At 40.2% G+C, this 21,285-nt stretch overlaps 1 protein-coding gene across 1 annotated transcript in view; it reads left to right on the forward strand.

The window, feature by feature from the left end:
- Positions 1–21,285, forward strand: part of GPC6 (glypican 6) — a 721,607-nt gene that overhangs the window by 696,008 nt on the left and 4,314 nt on the right. The window contains exon 8 of the mRNA XM_066545104.1: positions 14,604–14,740. Within this exon, the coding sequence (XP_066401201.1) occupies positions 14,604–14,740 (137 nt within the window). The remainder of the gene's footprint in view (positions 1–14,603; positions 14,741–21,285) is intronic.

The following is a 21,285-nucleotide window of genomic DNA, read 5'->3' on the forward strand; positions in this document are numbered from 1 at the left end:
CCATTGCATAGGATTACACATATCCACTGTACGTTCATCAAAAGGAATTTTTAATTCTATTCATAGAGTTATCAGGCACATCTTTCTTTCTTTATTTGAATTTATTTACAGTTTGCCTGCTGGACTCGCTTGGAGCTGACCCTGTGCATTCTTTGCCCCATCCCTAGTATTATAACACCTTGTTTCTCTTTTTAGTAAGAATACTCTGATTTTTTAGAAAGAATACACGGATTTTTTAAAAATCTATGCTATCCTTATGGGAGGTTGTTCACTCTGTTTTTTACTTTTTTTTTAATGGTTTCTACTTTTTTTAAATGGTTTTTACTTTTTTTTCTACTTCCTGCATTGTTTTTGAATTTCAGAGAAAAATAAAGATCCTAGCACTGATATCTGACTGTTGTTTGATTCAGATGGAAAAATTAAATTATCTACAAACTGTCCCAAGAATCTGAATCCAAGCTAGGCAGCATCACTTAACTAGGCTAGCTTGTCAAGCCTTTAAAAAATATTGAAGTATGGAGCTTTCATTGGGCTTTGTTTTGCAGTGAAGATGTTTCTCAGAAAGTCATTCAGAAGTAGCAACTGTGACTAACAAAGTATTTTGGAAAAGCAGTTAACAGAAATATCACCAAGATTATGCTGCTCTGAAATTCTCGTTCAACCACTTTTTCATTATTACATCATGATCATCTAATGGATTGATATGAAAAGAGACAGAAAATTTATTTTGTAGACCAAGGTTTGTGTTGCTCCTGGAAGAGTTTAAAAGTAGGATTTTCAGTGCCTGTAGCTTCCAGCCATATTCAAGGGCACCTTGATTTAACTGTAAGCAGTGCCCCAGTGTATAGTCATAGGGTTATTTCTGTTCTTTGGGGAGAAAATCAGGCTGCAAATGCACACATCCTTCATGGCAGAATATCTGTCTAGAGAGAGAAAAGCAGATATATGTAAAAGGGTAAAAATCCCAAATATAGCCTCTAATAGGTGTGATAATTATTTTCAGGAAAAAGTGATAAGATGCAGTTTAAATCCATTGGGCACATTGTTCCAATGAATGTGCAGTGTATTTATTAGGGTACTCAAAGGATTTACAGCTGCTCCAAAGAAGTACATCTGCTCTATGACTACAGGCAACTTTAGTTTCTAGGGAAAGTTTCTTGAAACCTTTTTTAATATGCTTTAACCTCTTGCTTGCTGACTTGACATACCTAAAAGTGGGTTGCCTCACACACAGACTTCACAGGACAAGGCTAAACAATAGCATCCATCTGCTCTGGATGGTCACACTGGGCATCTAACACCTCAGGCTTGGCACCATCTCCAAATATACACCTCCCAAAACTTTTGTAATTCCTGGTTTCTGGGAGAGGAAATCGGGGTATGAAGACTGGATGGAATTATTTTTCCTGTAGTATCTGACTTAGATTACTTCAGCATGCAGTTGCAGTTAAGTACAGGGGAGTATATTAATATGTACACACATGGAATGATCTGCTGGTCCTAAAAATGGGTATGCTTGGCAAAACAGCCCAACAGAAGCCCATGTGTACATTGCACAGCCCTACATGCTTTGTCCCAACACATCACCTGCTCTTTAGCTATGCTCACACTGGCAGGCCTGTAGTGTGGGGTGCCAAGGAAGAGTCTCTTAAGCCACCTCTCATGCCTGCAAGGGTTCACTCACGTCTCCCCTCAGGTGTTCACAGACCAAAGCTGGAGCTATCACATCCCTGGGAGCTGGTTACCAGACAACAACCTCCTGGTTATCCCAACCACATAGGACAGACAGAGTCAACTGAGACAGCAGAAGAAGGAGATACTGTGCTGCACAAAGGAAGAAGAAAATGAGATAGAGATAAAATTGAAAAATCAAAAGCAAAAAATTATCCCAGTAAAATAAGAAGTAATGAATTTTTCATTATATTCCAGTGCAAGTTATTACCACTGTGACAAAAAAAAAAAGTTGAACCTTATCGCCCCTTCTTATAGCTGCTGAATAACTTGCCCTCCTCATATATGCCCATTTGTGGCTCAGGATGTGAACCAGAGAGAATGAAGCTGCTTGCTTGATATTTAGGGCAGGGCAGTCAACAATTGTTTGCTCTGCTGGCAAATGACCCATAGGTCAGGCACAGAAGGATGTTGCCATTCAGAGTGCTGACTCAGGGAGAGCAGGAATGCCAAATGAATGAGCAATCATCGTGGTATTTTGTTTAGCATGGAAAACTCAATTAGAATTCTGTACTTCTCCTGCATCTTGTTCTTCCTTGTGGCAATCTTTTTACACAACAGCAAGATGTTAACAGTGCAGAATAAAAGGCATGCTAATAAGTATAATTTCTCTTTTATTTTTTCCCCTGAACACCGCAATTGCTTCGTGTTCTTTATTCCATTGTACATAGCAATTAAATAAAGAAAGACTGGTGCTGGGCTGTTTCTTTCTACAGGGATTTTAAATTTTTCAAGCCACTCCTCTCTGAGAATTTGTACATTTGAAAGCAATTGTACATTTGCTCCCTTTCCTCCACAAACACCAGGTCCCCTCAAGAAAACTGCTGTTCATGTATGCAAAGTTGTAAGAGCAGTGAATAGCAGTGGAACAGTCTGTCTGAAACCCATTTTCATCTGTTTCTTTCCTTTTTTATCCCAAGTGTTATCTTATTCATTATAAAATATTTCTGTTCATCTATTATATTTTTTTCTTTTCTTTTTTTTTTTTTCAAATTCCCTGTGTCTACACAGGGTAGATGTGGCTTTGATGAACAGATGATATATGATAGTTTGAGACATATTTGACAGAATATGACTTTGGCCTGCATAAATTACTGTCAGGGAATTTTCAAGGAAGTACTGAAATAAATTTGCAGTGACTCAAAAATGTGTTATAAATTATAACATAATCCCCACCGTGGAATGATTTGATGCTTAAAACAATTAAGTGAGTTTTTTACTTTAGGTAAATCCTCATAATTTTTCCTTATAGTTTAACTTCTCAAACTGCTCTGAACCCTTTGAGGAAAATATTTTAGAAGGGAAATTTTTCCTCTCCCTTGCCAAAAATCGTATTTCTTCTCTGTCGGGCTTGTGTCTCTACTCTCACAGGTAGTTCAGAGATGGCAAGGTTTGGCCTTTCCTCACACACTTGTATCAACTCCTAGAGGGTAACTAGGATCCTTGTACATTGTGCCACTACCTTCCTGATCCTTTTCTACTCCAAGTCACCAAATCCCAGCTTTTCAAATGACATTCTTGAAATACTCCAATTAAGAGGATAAGAAGTGAGAGTTTGTGAAGCTCAAAATCCTTATGGGATCTTGAAAATCTTCTTCAGGCAGTGGCCTATATTTTATGCATTTGGTATCAATGGTAGCTTTGACTCAGTGAGAGTAATCTCTTCTGTCTGCTGAAGAGCCCCTGACTGGAAAATAACTAAAATAGACAGAAAATATGAATGCTTCTATTATTATCTTTAGCTCCCTTATGACACTACACTTTGTGAGGGTGCATATTCTTTTTTTCCATTTTGAGTTTTTTCTACACTGTGAAGAACTCTGGAGTTATTTTTATAGACAAAGTTGCAAATTTTCTAGATTTTTCACTCCCAATCCTCTGAAACCGCTTTTCTTAAAACCTGCAGTCTTTACTCTTATAGTAAAACAAATCAAATTTTCCAGTTTTTGTGACTATTACTTAACTCCCTGAAACATGGATTTCAAAGCTTCTCGATTTTGTAGGCAAATAAACCACAGCAGTCATTACTTTTATAATGTCATTATTTTTATGATAGACTCCTGACCATGATCCCCAAACAGCTGGTGTGGCTGAAAAGCACCAGCAGACAAAGGTGGGGTAGTTACTTTGAAAAAAAAGCCAAACAAATAACCAGCGGGGGCTGGCACAGGAGCTGGGCTGCTTTTAAGCTCCTGTGTGTGAGGAGCAAGCATCGATCTTCTGTCCAACTCCTTGCTTCCATCAGGAGCACTAACTGGCAGGAGGCTGCCTGCCAGCTCCAGGCAGCTCTGCAGCTCGGCTGTACCTGTTTGTTCTCAGAGACAGCTGGGAAGAACAGGCGGGATTGCCTGGGCTTCCAGGGAAGAATGAGACGAGAATATTTTACTGCTCTTTGTGAAGTGACTCACTAGATATCCATTGCAAATTGATTGCTTTGAGTCCTGTAGCTTTCCTTTCACCACCCACCCTGCCCTCACAGCCCACAGCAGAAGATGCAAAACAGATGCATTCCCATTTTCCATTTTTATTTGGAAATATCCCAGTGACAGCATCCTTGTCCTGGCAGAACCACGCAGCCTGTCTTCCCCCTACAGCCTCTGTGATGCTGGGGCCTCTTGCATTTGCACTAAAGGGAGGGGAAGGTACAGGCACAGAAAGAAGGTCTGTACATGTGGAAAGGAGAAAAAAAACCCACCAAAATCAAGTTTACATACACAGATGCACAGCTTCTTCTTGACTTGGGCCTCTTCCCTTGGCAGCATCCAGAAGGTATGTCCCCCTCAGCAGTGCGGTGACACTGGAGTTCCCAGATGCCAGCAGCATGGAGATGGATGGCAAGCTACAAAGCCTGCCCAAGAGTCACAACAGATACTCAAGCAGTAACACCAAGCCTAATTGCATGCTGTGTTTACCTGTTTGATTTAAATATAGCTTGAATTGTGCTATATTATCACTGCTGTTAGTAGATGTGTTGGGAGAAGTGAGGAGATGTTTTTACCTGATGTAGAATTCAGGAAGGGAAAATAGAGTTTTCATCATCAGGAAGGTACTAGAGATGCAGGGAAATGCTTTGCTTATCCAGTAACTCTCTGATTTCAAGTAATTTGCTTGGTATATGATTATTTTTCATCTATATGGGGTCTTCTTTTTCTTCTCTTCATTTTTCTATTTGGAATAAAAACTCTTTGGGACAGAGAGCTCATTCAAATTCACACAGTATGTCTCAAGTGCTGGAAACTGTGCTCATTCTTATCCATCAGTGTTTGCTCTTTAAATTGTCCAGATTAGATTTCACAAATGGTTTTTGCAGTGTATTGAATTTATGGCAGAGGTGAGCTGTGCACCTTGAATTCATACTGCTCACCCAGTCACAGGGCTCAGACTGAGGACTCCAGAAAAACATATCTGCTTCAAAGAGAACCAAAGAAGGGGTCCATTTCCTGATTCAGGATTAGATTGAGCACCAATTTTGAAAGAGTATCTAAATTCATGACTTGACACCCAGCTGTGGCACAAAACAGGGAATTGATTAGTCTCATAATATTTTTGCTGCTTTAGGATAAAATCTTATGAGAACACCCCATTACTTTGCTATACTTCAATCTGGACTTAAATTTTGTCCCTCTTTTGGAGTGTTTCTTGAACACCAGCAGCAGCTGGACCCACACCCAACCTCTCCATCTCCGGTCTGCACCTGCCTGGGTCCCGGGCAGCCCTGAGGAGCTGTGTGCAGTTGTTTTGTGAGGATCCAGTAATTGGGGTACTTAACCCTATCGTGAAAGGACAAGAGAGTGCAAGGCCACCTCAGCTCCCCTGCTCAGTAGGAAGGCAGTGAAAGCCATTAGTGTATGACACAGCAGATTGACACTGCCAGGCTCTCTCTGACTCCGATTGTTTTCCCGATAAGCACTTTTCCTGCTGAGCCCACTGGCCCTGCTAGAAATATCTTTTTACATAACTTTGTGTCTCTGAAAACATTACCTTTTTCATTCTCAATATTTTGTGATTTTCACTTAGATGTTTTAACAATTTATATTGCATGTGATTTAACACCAATTTGTTGATATCTTTCTCATCCCTGAAACAATTCTGAAAATGAAATTGTGGCATTTTCCTTGGAGAGTCTAGGAAGAAAATTTGGCAGAAAAATACAAAATTACACACTCCTACAATGAGCAATTGCAATATCACAAAGCTTCTATGCTGACTTTTAATTTTTTCCTGACTGTATGTATTCACCACTTGTAATAATGCAGATTTGTATGTATTTGGATTAAAATAATCCAGAAGGAAAATATCCAGGCCATTGAAACCAAGCTCCAGCTCCAGAAGAGAATGACTGGCAACCAGAAGTGTTAGGGAAGGGAAATCTATCAGGCATTAATTTTGGATGGAATAAATAGTGATGTTGGAACAAGCAGGAGTTTGCATGATACGGCTGGCTGTAAGTTTGGAGTGTTCCCATAGAACAATAATAATGGGAACATTATTAATCTAGATTATGATGTGGAGAAGAGCACTCTACTGTTCTAAAGCCTTGCTCTCTTCAGCTACTCTCCCTCAGGCTGAGTCTGTGGGACCTGGGGATCCCCTGGGATAAGAGGGCCTGAAAAGTTTGGCCTTGAATCATTGAGAGTCCTCTGAGAACTTCTTCAGTTTGGAAAGCAAAGGAGCTATGTCAAGAAGTAACTATACTAGAAGTGAAGTTAAATGTAAGGCTACTTCAAGTATGAAGTACAATTATCCTTGCTCTGTTATGAAAGGATATATCCCAGCTCTGGCTGCCCTTTGAAATCGTACACTTCTCACGGCTCTTAGGAGGCTTCAATTATTTTTCTGCTGTAACACATGCAGTTCCTTTTAAACTCTTGAGTTTTAAGAGAAGCAACAGACACTTCAGGTACCAGATGAACATTTCCAGTACAAATGAAAGTCTATGTAAGCTTGAAATACTCTATTGGTAATTGTTTACATTAGTTATTAACATTTTTGCTTGGAGAGATGAAGGACTGTTCAGAAAGAATCAGTGCTTAACGGCTTAGCCTTGCCACAGAAAAGTTTCTGGCATTTTATCTTTAAGATTCCAACATATTTCTGTTGCTACTTTAATACTTATCTGCAATAAAAAGCTGATTCCTCTGAGTGCTTTGGATTTGCTTGAATCAGATTTATAGACCAGCTTTTTAGTGCTACTCCTAGGTATTGCAGGGAAGAAGAAAGCTGCTTCAGGTCCTACAGATTTCCATTCAGGGCACTGATGCTTCCAGTACCTTCTACCTTCCAAAAGCAATATTTTTATTTACTGGGGATCAAAGTGCAGAGTTTAAATGGAAATTATGGAAAGGAATTTAAGTGGAATTTATGGAAAGGAGGACACATTTATGGAAAGGACATTTGGGCCAGGTTGCTCCACCATTGGACAGACTTCTGCCCTTCATCTCTCCCCAGCCAAAATGAATGTTGAATGTGGCAGGAGTTTTGTGTCAGGCTCTACCTGGCTGTAAGCAAAAATGTCCATGTTGTATTAAAATATAAAGGTCCATTTGAAGATGTGAGACAACGTTGCTCTCTCTGCAGGCTGTGGAGACTGCTGAAGGTAGGATCCCCAGGTGAGGGTTAAGACACAGAAAGGCAGCAATGCCAAAGGCAAAGCCTGTTTGCTTGTACTCTTTTGGAGCGCCAGGCTGTCAGCTCTGAGCAGTGATTAGCCCTTACATGAGCAATGGCACCTGCCCCTGGAGCCAGCAAACCTGAGATGTGACACCAGCATTTCTGGGCCACAGATGGAAAGGAGCCTTCTGCAAGATAATGTCAGCTCTCATGCAGACCCGCAAATTATTTTCCTGAAAAACATGCAGTAGGCAACCTGGATTGTTTTAAAATGCCTGTTTCAGGTCAAAGCTCAATGAAATAAAATTCAGCTAGGGCGTCCAAGACAGCACCCTGGGCGGTCACATATAAATCACAAGTTGCAGGGACTTGCCCAGTTTGCTGCAGTTGTCTCAAATGGCACTAGAAACTTGAGTGAGTCTGTGTTGGGTTTCTGGGGATTGTGACATGAATGTAGATAGATAAGTGTAGGAGTATTAATGTGGAAGCTGAATGCACCCTAACTCTCTGAACTTATATGTGTGTTATTTCTGAGAATTTGGTAATGTTAATAGCCTTTCTTTACTGTTATTAAAGGCCTGAACTTTTTTCTTGTCAGAGAGGTGATAGCGCTCAGAGAAAATGACAGCAAAAACTCCTTTCATTTTACTTTAAAATGCTCTGATGAGAAAAGTCTTGCTTTGTAACGTCACCTGGCTCATTTGTTTTATTTCACAAATTACCCAGGCACTCATTTGTGCTTCATAACTGGGATTCTGCATTAGTTCTTGATTAGAAGAGCTGTCATCTGCTTTTCTGCAGATTCAGAAACATGAATCATGAGCAGGCAGTTATTGGTAAAGCTCCGGACCATTTCAAGTCACAAAGTCAGGGGGGAAAAAAAAGGGTGGAAAACAAAAAGCATTTATTGAGCAAGAAGACCTGGGTGAAATTCTCAGAACTTCTCTGCCCTGAGAAAGTATCAATAACCATAAAATTTTGCAGCCCCCTTTTTAGAACCGCAGCCTTAATGTTTTGTAGGGAAAATAAAGCTTTGGTTAACCTTGGCACTGGCAGACCTCATTAAAATAACAGCCTGTCACTTTTGAGTTTAAAATAATAGGGTTGTCAGTTTTATATTCAGCGGAACAATCTACCGTCTTATTCTCTGGGAAACACAGCGGGCGTGCTGAGGGGGGCTGGCAGCAGCGTCAACACTGAGCAACACTGCCATCTCGAGGGCCCCCCAAACCCAGGGTGCTCCCTGGCAGCTGGGGCTACGCGTTGCTCAGATCCTGCTTGAGTCCATGTGGCACACATGCCTCACTTTTTAAAAAACTGGAAATGATCCACCGTCAAGTGCATGGTGGTTTGGCAACTGCTTGGCATTTAAATTTATTTTGTGTGAGAAAGTATGGAAATGTATAATGTATGAAAAGAAAAATTTCCATGTAGAGCAAATAAAGTTCTACTTCGTTTGTTTTATAATCGAAGCAAGTCACCCTCACTGAGGTACCTAGTGTACATTGAAATTTGGGGCACCTAATGAGCCATTCTAAACAAAACTATGTGCCTAATCTCCCTATATCTAATCAGTGGAGAAATGAAGGTGCTTTTAATAAAATGTCTGAGAGAGATCCTCTAAATAGCTAAATAGCTGGATGAGATAGAGGGAGCCCAGTTCAGTTGCTTATACATAAATGCCTAGTGCCTCGGAGATATCTATATGAAGATGAGAGAAGTAACAAAAGACACACAGGAGACACATCTTTCTTGGGGGACAGTCCCTAAAACTTAGTTAACTGCTTTTCATTAAGCCCATTTTTCAAGGAAAACTGTGTGTCAGTTAAAATACCCAGCTGTCTTACACTATGCTGCTTGTGACATGTGATTTTTGCCCTGACTGTGACACACAGGTGCAGCAGACATACAAACATAACAACTTTGTTGGAAACAGTATATAATATGTTCTTGCTAGATTAGTCCTTTTAAACAAATTGTTGGCTGTTAGTCTTACAATGCTTTCAGGTTAAATCCCGATGGACATAAATCGATGTATGAAAGTCTGGCACAGTTTTCTGCTGCCCCCATGATGAAGGGCATGGCTCTCACAATTCCACATGCAGCTCAGGTAATCAAGCACCATATCCACAAATCCATTATCCAGCTGCCCACCATTATACAAGGTCTACATTACTTTTAATAAGGACTGCAAAGGTGCTGAGTGCCTGGCTGGGTGTCTTAGACACTCCTAGGGCAAAGCAAGCAGCAGGCAAACAAAAAGCTTGTCTGGTTTTTCACTGGAAAATAATGTAGCATGAAAAAGTGGCATTAGTTAAATGCTGCTTGTGAATGAAAGGGCAAAGGAGTCTGTGACTAAAGAAACTGAACAGACACGAACATGGCTCATGATGGCTGCTTTCATGTCTGTTCTCTGAAACAAAATGTCAGACCTCTTTCCACTTGCTGTCTGTAGCTGTTCTGTCAGTGTGACACACTGTTAGAATATACTTTACATACACGACCTGAAGTGCCTGAAATTACAGCACCTCATCCCAAGCAGCCACTCAAAACATCTGCCAAGTGTCTTTGCTGCCACATACAACCCACAGCCAACAGCTGGCGTGGCACCCTGGTACCCCAGAGAAGCAACTTCCAGGGAGCAACCAGAAACATTTGTGCATTTTTCCAGGGCATAAAGGCTTAATTCACAATGGATGTTGTATCAAGACGTCTCTGAGCATCCACAGGGAGAAGGTGTTGACAGAAAGGCAGGCTGAATTTTCTGCTTTCTCTTCAAAAGGAAAGTCTTTCCAAATTGCAGAATAAACAAGGAAAAATGCAATTCAAAAACATCAGGAAGAAGAAAGAGAGGTTAATAGGAAACATTTCTTCTTAACATAAAGACTCCATATTATTTTATTTCATTTATTGCATTGAACCTACATCAGGTTTGTGTGCATTTCACCATCTTTGAACATGATTTTAGCATCTTCTGATAGTCCTTTATCTTTGAAAGTAGGAATTATATGGGTGGGGATGATAAATCTGGAAGGAATATGAGATGGTCTTGACAGGGGAAGATTTGGCAGAGCAGGATGAAAAGAAAAAAAAAAGGAATTTACTTTTTAAAAATTATTTTAGGGACTCCACATTTAAAATTTGCTTTTTGTCCCCAGTTGCTTTTCAGCATACTTTATCACACTGCCAAAGAAGCATTCTTCCATCAGAAATTAAGCCAAAGTGATTCCATTGGCAATTGTCTGCCTTGTTCACAAGCAAGGGTCTTTGTGCAATCTTTCATGCCTTATGAAACTGATATTCAGCACACTTTTACTTTTACATGGTATATTCAAAACTTAGTTTGAATTCTCATTTTACCCAAATGTCCTGAAATAAAGCAAGGAATGTATGGTCTGATTCCTACTAAAGCGACAGGTTTGCTTTTAGCTCACTTCATGACTTTGGCATGCAAGGTGAGTAAAGACAGAAACGTGGGTCAGCTTTATTCACCTTATAGCTGAGCCCATGCTGATAGGCCTGGAACTGAGCTCATGGGTGCCTTTCCAAGTTCTGCTGGGGAATTCCATGACAAGTGACGGACTTGGTTGCATAAGTCAGTGGCAGAAATACGAAATAAACTGCATTTCTCAGTGTAGGGTGTGTAGCTAGACCATTCCTGTAACTCTGGATATGAGTTTCTCTTTGCAAATTATGCAAATACTTAACTTTTCTCACACATTAATGCCTTTCTTCTGTTAGCAATTATAGATCAAGACAAAGCATTTAAATATCCAGTTTTTATGTTCTGAATAAATTAAAAATTTAACTTTTTGTGTGTTTCTTGCTATATCTTTTTTCTTATGAGAAAGTATTGTGATTCAGAACAAGTTTCATACCTCCAAAGTAGCTGAAAAAAGGGTATTTCAATATAATATCAGGGCTATGTCAGGAAGATAACTAGGGAAAATCAGGCTAGCTACAGCCAAAGATATCCAGCTGTCTTAATCCCTATAAATCTCTGCTAGAGCAAGTGGAAAGAAAATATGTAAAATATCAAAACTGCATATATCTCATATTTAAATGTTTCCACAGAAGTCTAACCAAGCTTGAAAGTTAATCTTTAATTCAAAGAATGGGAAATACCGAGGAATCATTTACAAGGCCACAGGTCACTAGGGAATACGGTAGTCTGACTTCATAAATCACAAGCAAGCAATGCTAACTGAGTCTTTAGTGGGTTCTATCTCATTTTCAAGGGTCTGTACATCTTTTGCATAGTTTTTAAATGCTGGTGGCAATCAAAACAATGTACAGAGGAACATGTGTAACCATGGGGACTAATAAGAGAATTTCTGTGGTCATGCTTGACAAGATCCCAGAAAACTCTGAAACCCACAGGCAAAAGTTTAACATGTCATGGCTGGCATTGCATGTCTTAATTCTATTCTGCATTTAAAGTTACATTAAAGTACTCCAAGGTCATTGCCTGCCCAAATATTCATCTCACAGATTAATACCAGGCCATCAGGCTACTCCCTAAAAGAGGAGGCGAATCAATCAGTGTTCAGAATTCCTTTAGCAAAGCCATCAGATCCCACACTGCACTTCCAGAAAGTTTCAGGATGAGGTTCGAGGAACCAGTTAGACAGATGTGAAAACTCCAGTGCTAAAAACTGACGATTAACAGAGGTCTGGTCAGATAGCAGGAAAGAGCAAGACTCCAGAGACTGAGTCCACACAGTTGTGTAAAGCTCCATGGTGAAATAAAGCAATAGGAAGGTGTGAGGTGAGAGATAGCTGTGAAGGGAAACATCTGAAGGACATAAAAAAATTTTAGAATCCACCTGAATCGAAGGCATCTTGAGAGGCTGTAAATGGTAACATTTCCCTAAGCTGTAGTAATTTTTACTATTACTGCCTTTTGTGAGTCATGTAAATGTCTGCTTCCCCCCAGGCCCTAAAATGGGAATAACACTTCAGAAGGATGCCTCTGAGATTTAATTAGTTGTCATTTACCAATGATCCTGAGTAAAGTAAGACCATCTTGCTTTATCAGGTGTACCTCCTTAACACAAATTAAAAAGAAAATCCATTAGGAAGTTTAATGGTTTTTATCTAATATAGCGTATGCAGACACCATTTAGTATCTTCAGAAGAGACTGGGGAATGGGAGTCCTCATTTTGATTTTCAGGGAGTATCTGGAGAGCATGTGCAGCATGTGAGCTGTGAGAATCTCTCTACATCCTTTTACTGGGTTCTATGAAAATGAATGGCTTCTACTCCGAATTACGGCCCTTACAAGGATCAGGGGGAAAATCACTTTCCAATAGGTGTTGAATCACTTGTTGAAAACAGAAGTCTGCAAGTCCTAGAGCCCCAGCTCTAATTTGAATATGGGCAAAATCTGGATGTAACTCCAAACACATGAGTTTTGAATAGCTTTACATAACTCCCAGCAAGCAATGAAGTTACTGCTCTGAAAGCTAATTACTCACAACCAATATCAATCAGATTACTCCTGTAAATAGTCAGCCAGGCACAAGCAATAATAAGAAAATCTATCCCTTTGACTTTCATGTTTAGCAAACTCATATTAATGGGTCCTCCACGCTATAATCTTTATTCCTTACACTTCCTATAAAATTCCTCTATTCTCACTGTGTCCAAGCAGGAATTTACACACCATGAACAATGGGCAGTTTAACTGAGTTGATTGTGCTGGTTAACTGTCCCAGTAGAGACCGTGGGGTTTTTACCCTAAGCATGGGCAGAAAGGGAAGGAGAGGGATTGCTATCTCCCCAAAAACCCTTTTCCTATGGACCAAAGATATCAGAAAGGGCAGGCACCCTGAGACCATCTCCACTTCTGCCAAAGCCTTGCTCACAGCCTGTAAACAGGAATTTAATTTTTGGCTTGACAGGGCTCCCCTATTGAGACTTTAAAGGCTTGCAAATGCCACTAGTATCTCATGTGAAAACAAAGCAACTAGGGCTTGGCAAGGGGTGTGGAGGAGATTTATAAGGTGTCTATCATGGCAAGAAACACTGTCAACAACCCATACAGAAAAATACTGTCCTACTTATCTTTTGTGGATGAAAATTCAAACCATGCTTCTGAAATAACATCCTCAGCTGTTTCTATCCCCTGACTTATAAAGTGACATTCTGCAGAGTTTAAGCATGGCACAGCAGCGTAGGCCATTTGTAAGGAGAGCTATCATGTCCTGAGAAAAAAAGATAAAAGAGATAAATAGCCAAGTAAAATATTGTACCTCAACAAGCCAAAAGACAATTTCAAAAGTGAATGGAGGAATGGAGAGCTTTTATTTCTTGGTTTTTTAAAGAACAAAGCTTAGTGATTTCCTTTAAAAGCTATTCTACAAGCTCCCCTAAATCCTATTGCAACTTAATGTGAAATGCATCTGTTTCCATAAGACACACAGTGGTGGCATTCATCCTTTGTAGTCTGTCCTTTGTTGTTTTTTTTATCTATTCTTGTCGATTTCCCCACTCTAGTGTACCATACACAAAACAAGAACTGATAAAATTTTAGTCAGAGCATTTATTTATTAAGTTGATGCTGGAAATTCAGTTTGTTCCTGCTTGCCACGTGAATCGTGCCAAATTAAAATATTGTTCAAGGAATTCATAAGGTAAAGAAACCATTTCGATACTGTCCCAACATTTCTTGCATGTGGATTCTGTATTCAGCTACAGATATTTAGCTACACATAATAGCAAGGATGAATATAGCCTCTGCATGACTTCTCACTGTAACTGAGATCCAAATGTACTGCAATGTATTCAGCCCGTGTATCCTAAATCAGTTCAACATCAGCTCAGCACTGCACCATTTTTTAGAACCTGCACATGTAGCTGTCTATATAATATTTTTCTAAGACATGACCAAGCTGGTGGGTTTATCTGATGTACACTATTTAACTGAATTCATATTCAGCAGACTGTGAGGCATATTAATTCTTAAAAAGGTGTATATTTAGAAAATCTTAGATAAATGGAAACTAGGAAGTGCAAGATGCAACATGCTTTTGTTAATGTCTTGCCTGTGGAAAAAGGTGACTTTGATTGTTTGTATGTTCTGAACTCAAATGCTGGGTGTCTTGTTTTTAAACACAAGGAAATTAAGTTTTAGCACCTTAGATTTTTTAACCTTCACCATCATCACCATTACAAATTTATACAATGTATTGTTTAACATTATAATTAGTGTGGCTGATGTTTTTTTAATCTGTTTTCCCTCTCGTTGTCTCTTAATCAGGTAACAGACATTAAAGAAAAGCTAAAGCTCTCTAAAAAGTTCTGGTCAACACTGCCCTACACAATCTGCAAGGATGAGCGGGTGACAGCGGGTCCGTCCGTCGAGGAGGACTGCTGGAATGGCCACACCAAGGCGAGGTGAGGTGGACCCCTCTCCACCCCACCCAGCCCAAATCCCCACCTGGCCTGAAGCATTCATGAAACTGGGGGTCTTTCACAAAACTGTTTACGAGGGTGAAACAGAAATGGGGAGAATAAGTCATTGTCCACGCGCCCCTTGTAGCCAAGATTACTTATTGTCAAAATGCCATTAAAGCCAGAGTGTGAGTCTGGGTAAATGTGCACAGAGGGTCAGCATGTGAAGGCAGAAAATGTGCATTGGTTCAGCTCCAGAAGGATAATTTATACTGAGATTTCAAAGAGCTCTTTAGGTCCATTTAGCATCCCTGTGTTGGGACTGACAGCTTGTGAAGCAATTGTACTCTCGGGATACCATACTGGGATGAAATAGAAATTGGAATTTCAACTCTGCTTGCTATTGGCTGGCAAAGCTTAGGGCTATTTACTGGGGGGGAGGCAAAAAATGAAAAATCACCACTAGAGAATAAATGTAGCATTCCTACTTATCTTGTGTAGGAGATTTGACCTTATGTTACCTCTTCAGAGATAACTGTGATCATCTGCCCATGTTTGTGATGAGTATTCTGTGAGTTTTAATTTTGAAGTTTACTTGGCCCTGGCTGCAGCAGAGCAGGAGCCAGCAGATGAGCAGGTGTCTCCAAAAGTCCCAGTGTGGATTCATCAGCTGACAGAGAAGAGGATGTGATTATCCCTGCTGAGAGGGGGAGGAATTGGCTCAGGGACCATGCCAGGGGCATGGTTTCAGGTGTGCAGCAGTATCCTGTGCTTTTGGGTAAACATGGGGAGCAGAGAGGTTTGAGTGTCTGGTGACAGCTGAATCTCGAGAGAAGTGACACATTCTGGCACTCAGGGACTGGAATCTTTATTTTCCTTTTGCCTGAAGATACATATGAAGACAGAATATAAAAATGACACAAAAAGATAAAACAACCTACAAATTAAACAAACAATAGAAAAAAATGAGACAAGCATGTAAAATATAAAAACAGTGAATGTAAGACAACATAGGAAAAAAACTTAGAAATGTGCTCAGTGTCATTTTAGAAAGATGTATGGATGGACAGATGCATAAATAGATTGCACCCACCTCACCATCTCATCATCTGATCATTTTGATAAGGAGCACAGTTTACAGGAGGATGTTTCGCACTGAATGCACACCATTTTTTCCTTGCCTTACTGCATAGCCTTCAAAGGAATTCATTTTGTAGACAGGAGAAGGGGTTTGTTTGGGATACTGCTAGCCCTTTGAATCCACTTATGGATGCATGTGAACAAATCTACCCAGAAACATGAGCCACTGCTTAGTTGCTAAGTCCCAGATCCAGAGAAAGCCCCTGGGGATTCAGAGAAGTACTAGGAGGAGTGTCTGGATATTACAGGACTCATCATAAAGGAATAGTGTAAAAAGAGAAACAAATATATGTGGTTTCTCTTTCTCTATTTTATCCCTTCTTGTTATAAGCTTTGAAAGACATGAGCTCAGGCCTGTGCACTGCCAGCAGTTAAGCAGAGTTTCAAGGCATGCCAGCTAAATGCCATGAGCCACATCAGGGTGCATGCATCAGTAAGAGATATATGCTACTCTTTCTACAAAAGAGCAGCCAAATCCCTTAATATCTATCTATTCCTCCTGGTTTCCATGCTTAACACTAGTGTCTGTACCACATCTGGCAAATACTTGGCAGCTCTCTCCTGCTCCTGCACTGAAGGGTTTGGCACAGCTTCCACATTTGTTGGGAGTTAAGGAGGTACATTTTATGCATACAGTTTTTCACCCTTCTTTTGCAGAATTTATCTTATGAGAAGCCTGGGTTTCTTCATTATGCCTTCTGAGATTAATGTTCTGGAGAGAGAAGAGCAGTCCTCTGTTAATAATCTCCTTGGTAATTGAACACAGATGTTTCACTGGATGTAGAGTGGCAGCTTCAAAATATCACCTGAAGATACCATTTCAGCAAGTCCAGCCACTGCTCCTCTGCCCAGTTTCTGTTAATATCCATTCACAAAGGAAATGTATAGTCATAGTCTTTGTAACAGAATTCAATAAATGCTTCAGGTGGAGGCAATAGTAATAAATCTGAGAAACACCACAGAATGCCATGGCTGGATATGAAATAGTCTTAAAAACAATATTGAAAATAAATAGCTCTAAATGCAAAATCACCTCTTGGCCAGTGGACAAATACTTTTACTGCAGCAGGAAAAAAAAAAAAGAGGTTTCCTTGATCAGACTGATTAGTATCTGATATCAAATACTATCAAATACTACCTCACAAGAACGAGCATAGCAAAATCTGGCCAGTATTCATATATATATCTATATATCTATGTATCTATATATCTATCTGTGTTCACTGTGTCAGCTGTCACAAGCACCCTGTGCTATATGAGGAGCTGCATGTTGAATTCCAGAGAATATGACAAAAGCCTGTGATGAGAAAAAAAGGAAACTTAGCCACTTCCTATCTTCCTAGACATTAGTGCTGTAAGTAAGAAGACAACACGGTGTTGGCTACCATTGGGAAAGGAAATTATTGCTGGGGTTTTAATCGAATCCTGTTTTGGAATAAAGAATTGGAAAATTTGAATTGCCAGAGAGACATTATACCTTATGTTTCACTTTACACATCACCTTTTGATGCTACTTTTACAGGGGAAAAGAGTTACAAACCTGAGAGCACAGAGAATAAGAGCTTGGCTTTCTCCTGAGAGTGGCATTACACCAAGGTCATTTGTGGTTATTACACTCCCTAAATATCACTTTGCTGCCATGATTAATTTACAGTGACACCAGGTCACCAACTGAAGGTCGCCAATTCACAAGTAATCATGGCATAACAGAGCCATCCATTTGGTGTTCTGGAAGGGTGCACTTGGCTCAGTGCTGATCCTGTACAAATAATGGTTTTAATCAGGTCACATCACGTAGAAACCAAGTGCTGTGGAAATGGGAAAATATTTATTAGATGGATTAATCTCTCTTTTTTGAAAAATCCATATTAAAGGTAATAATAATAGCTACTTCAGACAGAGTGCCTTTTAGAGAGATGCCCAGCAGGATTTCTCCATCATATTTGTATTCACAAAAGAACGTGAACATAATTTTATGTTTAAAGAATTAACATCTTCTACCAGATGTGCAGAGACAGATTTCTGAAAGCTATTTAGGATCTAAAAAACAGCATTAAGATCAAACTTTGAAAATTTACCTCCCTCCCTACATGCAATTAAATTCTTAACAACAGCTGATGGCAACTTCACTAATAGGTATTCATTAGAATTAAGAAATTTTCCCAAGAATGATGGAAAATCAGGTTTTAGGACTTAACCAAGTCCAAGGTATTAATCCTTGAATATATGACTTTTACTGAAGTAAAAACAGCAACCAAATCTGGAACCCTCTGATGCTCAGGAGAAAAACTTTGAATTGCTCCAACCAACTCAGCCAGCTCATTCCAACCAAAGCATCTGAGAGATTGTGCTCATGCTCACCAGGGCTATAGACTAAATAATATGTCTTAGCTCTGAAAAGCTGTAATCCCTGGAATAGATGAGACCTGCATTCCTTTCCACAAGGAACCTATCACTCCTCCAAACAGAAGAAGAAATAGAATTATATATGAGACAGAAAAATAAAACAAACAGAAAAACCTAGACAAAGGTAAGGAATAAAAGGAAAATTGAACACTATAATTTTCAATATCGAACTCAAAACTACAAGGTATGTCACCAAAGCAAACACAGGATAGATTCTCACCTGTCCTGACATTCTCTTCTCCTGCCACAAATGTGGGAGTGTCTACTTCTGTGGCAGAGAGCTTTTAATTTCTGGTGAAATTCAGTGGGAAGAAAGACTCACCAGATCAGTGTTGCCCTGAGAAAGTTGCTCACTGCTGTCCAGCAAAGTGGCAATGAGTTGAGTGTCCTTTAGCTGGATGAAGGCATAGATGACTGTTTAGCCCCACTAGTGAAAGGCGGAATAAACCACTTCTCACTAAATGTGAAAACTGCTTATTCTTAATTGATGCTCTAATTTATTTTTATATCTTCAAAAAAACTGGCAGTGAGGATTTTCTCCCTCTCCTTGTGTCTGCCCAAGCTTTTCTCCAAGATGGAGGGGGAAAACCAAACTGAAAACATCCTATGGGGATTACCTCCTGAGCAAACAGCATCAGATGAGGTGAACTAGTTAGCCAAACAAGCCAATTTTCCACTGCACTTATCTTTCTGGACCAGATGTGACTGACTAAACCCAGCCCAGCCTGAGTAAGCCTTTGCTGTATTTTGTATTCTATTGCCTGCAATTCTGTGCACCTGGAATAACTCCAGCACTGCCTAGGTGGCATGCCCCAGTTGTACTGTAAGCAGCTGCTGTGGCAGCAAAGTATGGAGAATGTTGCCCTTAAAGACAGATTCTTTTTAAAAATCAGATTCCTCCTTTCTTTTTTCTCTCTTTTTTTTTTTTTATTTGGGGGGATGGGGTGACAACTCTACATGCTTTATATATGTGATTGATTCATCAATCATTTTTAGACTTGAAAAGGAAGCAGACACCATGGAACATTAACAGGTTATTAAAAAAAATAAAAGAGTGGGAAAAGAGAAGTGGTTTTAAATAGGCTTTGTGGTACTTGGCTATAATGTGCCAAAAGACATCTTTGCTGTGTCTGCTGAGACAAGCAAGAACTGTGGAAAGGCTAAGAGGAACAGAAAGCATTAATATTTTAGAAAACAACGTAAATTACACTAAAATCCTGACATAGCTGAGCAAGGAGCAAACACCACAAAACAAACAGTATTGTTCAGCTTCTCTATACTCAGAGGGCTAAGAAAGCTTGCTTCTCTTTTGTTGTTTTTTTTTCTTTTTTTTCCTTTGCAAGGAGGATGGAAAGAACAGACACTGATTCAGGTTGGCACTTCTCTTCATTTATAATGGGCATACAGTTCTTGTAATGGCCAAGCCTACAAAGAGATCATTAAGGAGAGCAGAAGCAGCAGCAAAGCTTAAAATTCACAAGGGTGTCTCAACTTACGGAACTGCAACAAAAGCAGCTGTGTTCAACAACTTTGCCCAGCCAGCAACAAATCTTCTGTCAAATCATGGTCCCAAGACATGGCTTCCTATTCGGTGTGACTCAACCCTCCCCCACACCCATGAAAATGTTTTTGTCAGAACATGTGTTGGGCTGCCTCTCCGAGGCTGCCACTCACAAAACACCTTGGGCTGCCTGTTCTCATATCTGCATCAGTCCTTTAAAGAAAGGAAAATTATTTGAAGATATTTCATTCAATAGAGGCTTTTCTGTCTTTCCTCTCCACCTGCAAAGAAGCAGGTGAACTAGTTCAGTAATGAGGGCAGAATTCAGCTACACATTCAAACGTGTAAATTCAGGTACCTCAGTATGGGTGAGACAATAAGGGGCGTGCTGCCCAAGCAGTTGTAGTATCACTGGAGATTCTTTGGGCTGTCTGGGATGAGTGTGACACAGGACACTGCCTCCCCTCTGGACCAGAGCCTGGGCTAAAACTGCTTGAGCATTTTTAAAAGCACCAATGTTAATATGCCTGAAAAGACGCCCAGTATCCTGTCAGTGTACTCAAAGAGGCAGTTTTCCACTGCCTGAATACACTTACCTACTGCTATGTAAGATGGTGTAAGTAGTCATGACACCTTCATGGAACTGGGAAATTAGACCCTGGACCTAGTGGATATTCAAACCCTACTGGAGTGGCAGCAGGACACCAAGCAGCCCACATCCTAGTGGCTGAAGTGGCATTCAAGACTCAATTCAGCTGCCCTAAGAAAGACACACACTATAACTTTAGATGCCCCAGATGTACAGGACCTCCCCCTAAAGCCTGCAGATATGATCCAGAAAGCCTCACCTTTCAGAGCTCACCTTTCAGAGCTAGTGACAAGAGGAGGAATAACTGAGAGCATTCAAATGGCACCAGCTGTCTATGTTTATGCAAGGAAATCCCAGCAGATGAAACATAATGAACTAGTCATTTGGCCAAAGGCTCATGGGACTCTAACAGCTGTCCCTGCTCCACTGATGAATACACTCCTGACTAGCTGTGACTGGATCCGGTGGTGGCTAGATCTGGTGAGAGTGGGACTCTGCTTATGCCCAGACACTTGCATTTGAACACACAAGATTTGGTATGTGTGTAAACCTAAAGATTAATTTTCAGCCTTTCTAATTCTTTTGCTATTATGTCCTAAATGCCAAGGGAATTTAAGCATTCAACTAACTGTTAGGCAGAGTTAAGGCTATGGATTTCTTGTGACCTACACCAAGTATGTGTCCCTTACACACCTAAGTGAGGTACACTTGCCAGGAATGCTTTAGGGGTCACCAGATCCTGGGCAGATAAAGCAGGGTGTGTGGCAGGGTGTGTGGCAAAATCACTGAATGGGCTGCCCTATGTAAGTTAAACAATCCTGAGAAGGGCATCAGATGCACACTAGTCACAGTGCAAAATACAAACCCCCATGAAATGCACCCACTAGAGCACTCTCTAATTGCTTTAAGTCA

The sequence above is a fragment of the Molothrus aeneus genome, chromosome 2, assembly GCF_037042795.1.
Source record: "Molothrus aeneus isolate 106 chromosome 2, BPBGC_Maene_1.0, whole genome shotgun sequence".
NCBI classification, from domain to species: Eukaryota; Metazoa; Chordata; class Aves; order Passeriformes; family Icteridae; genus Molothrus; species Molothrus aeneus.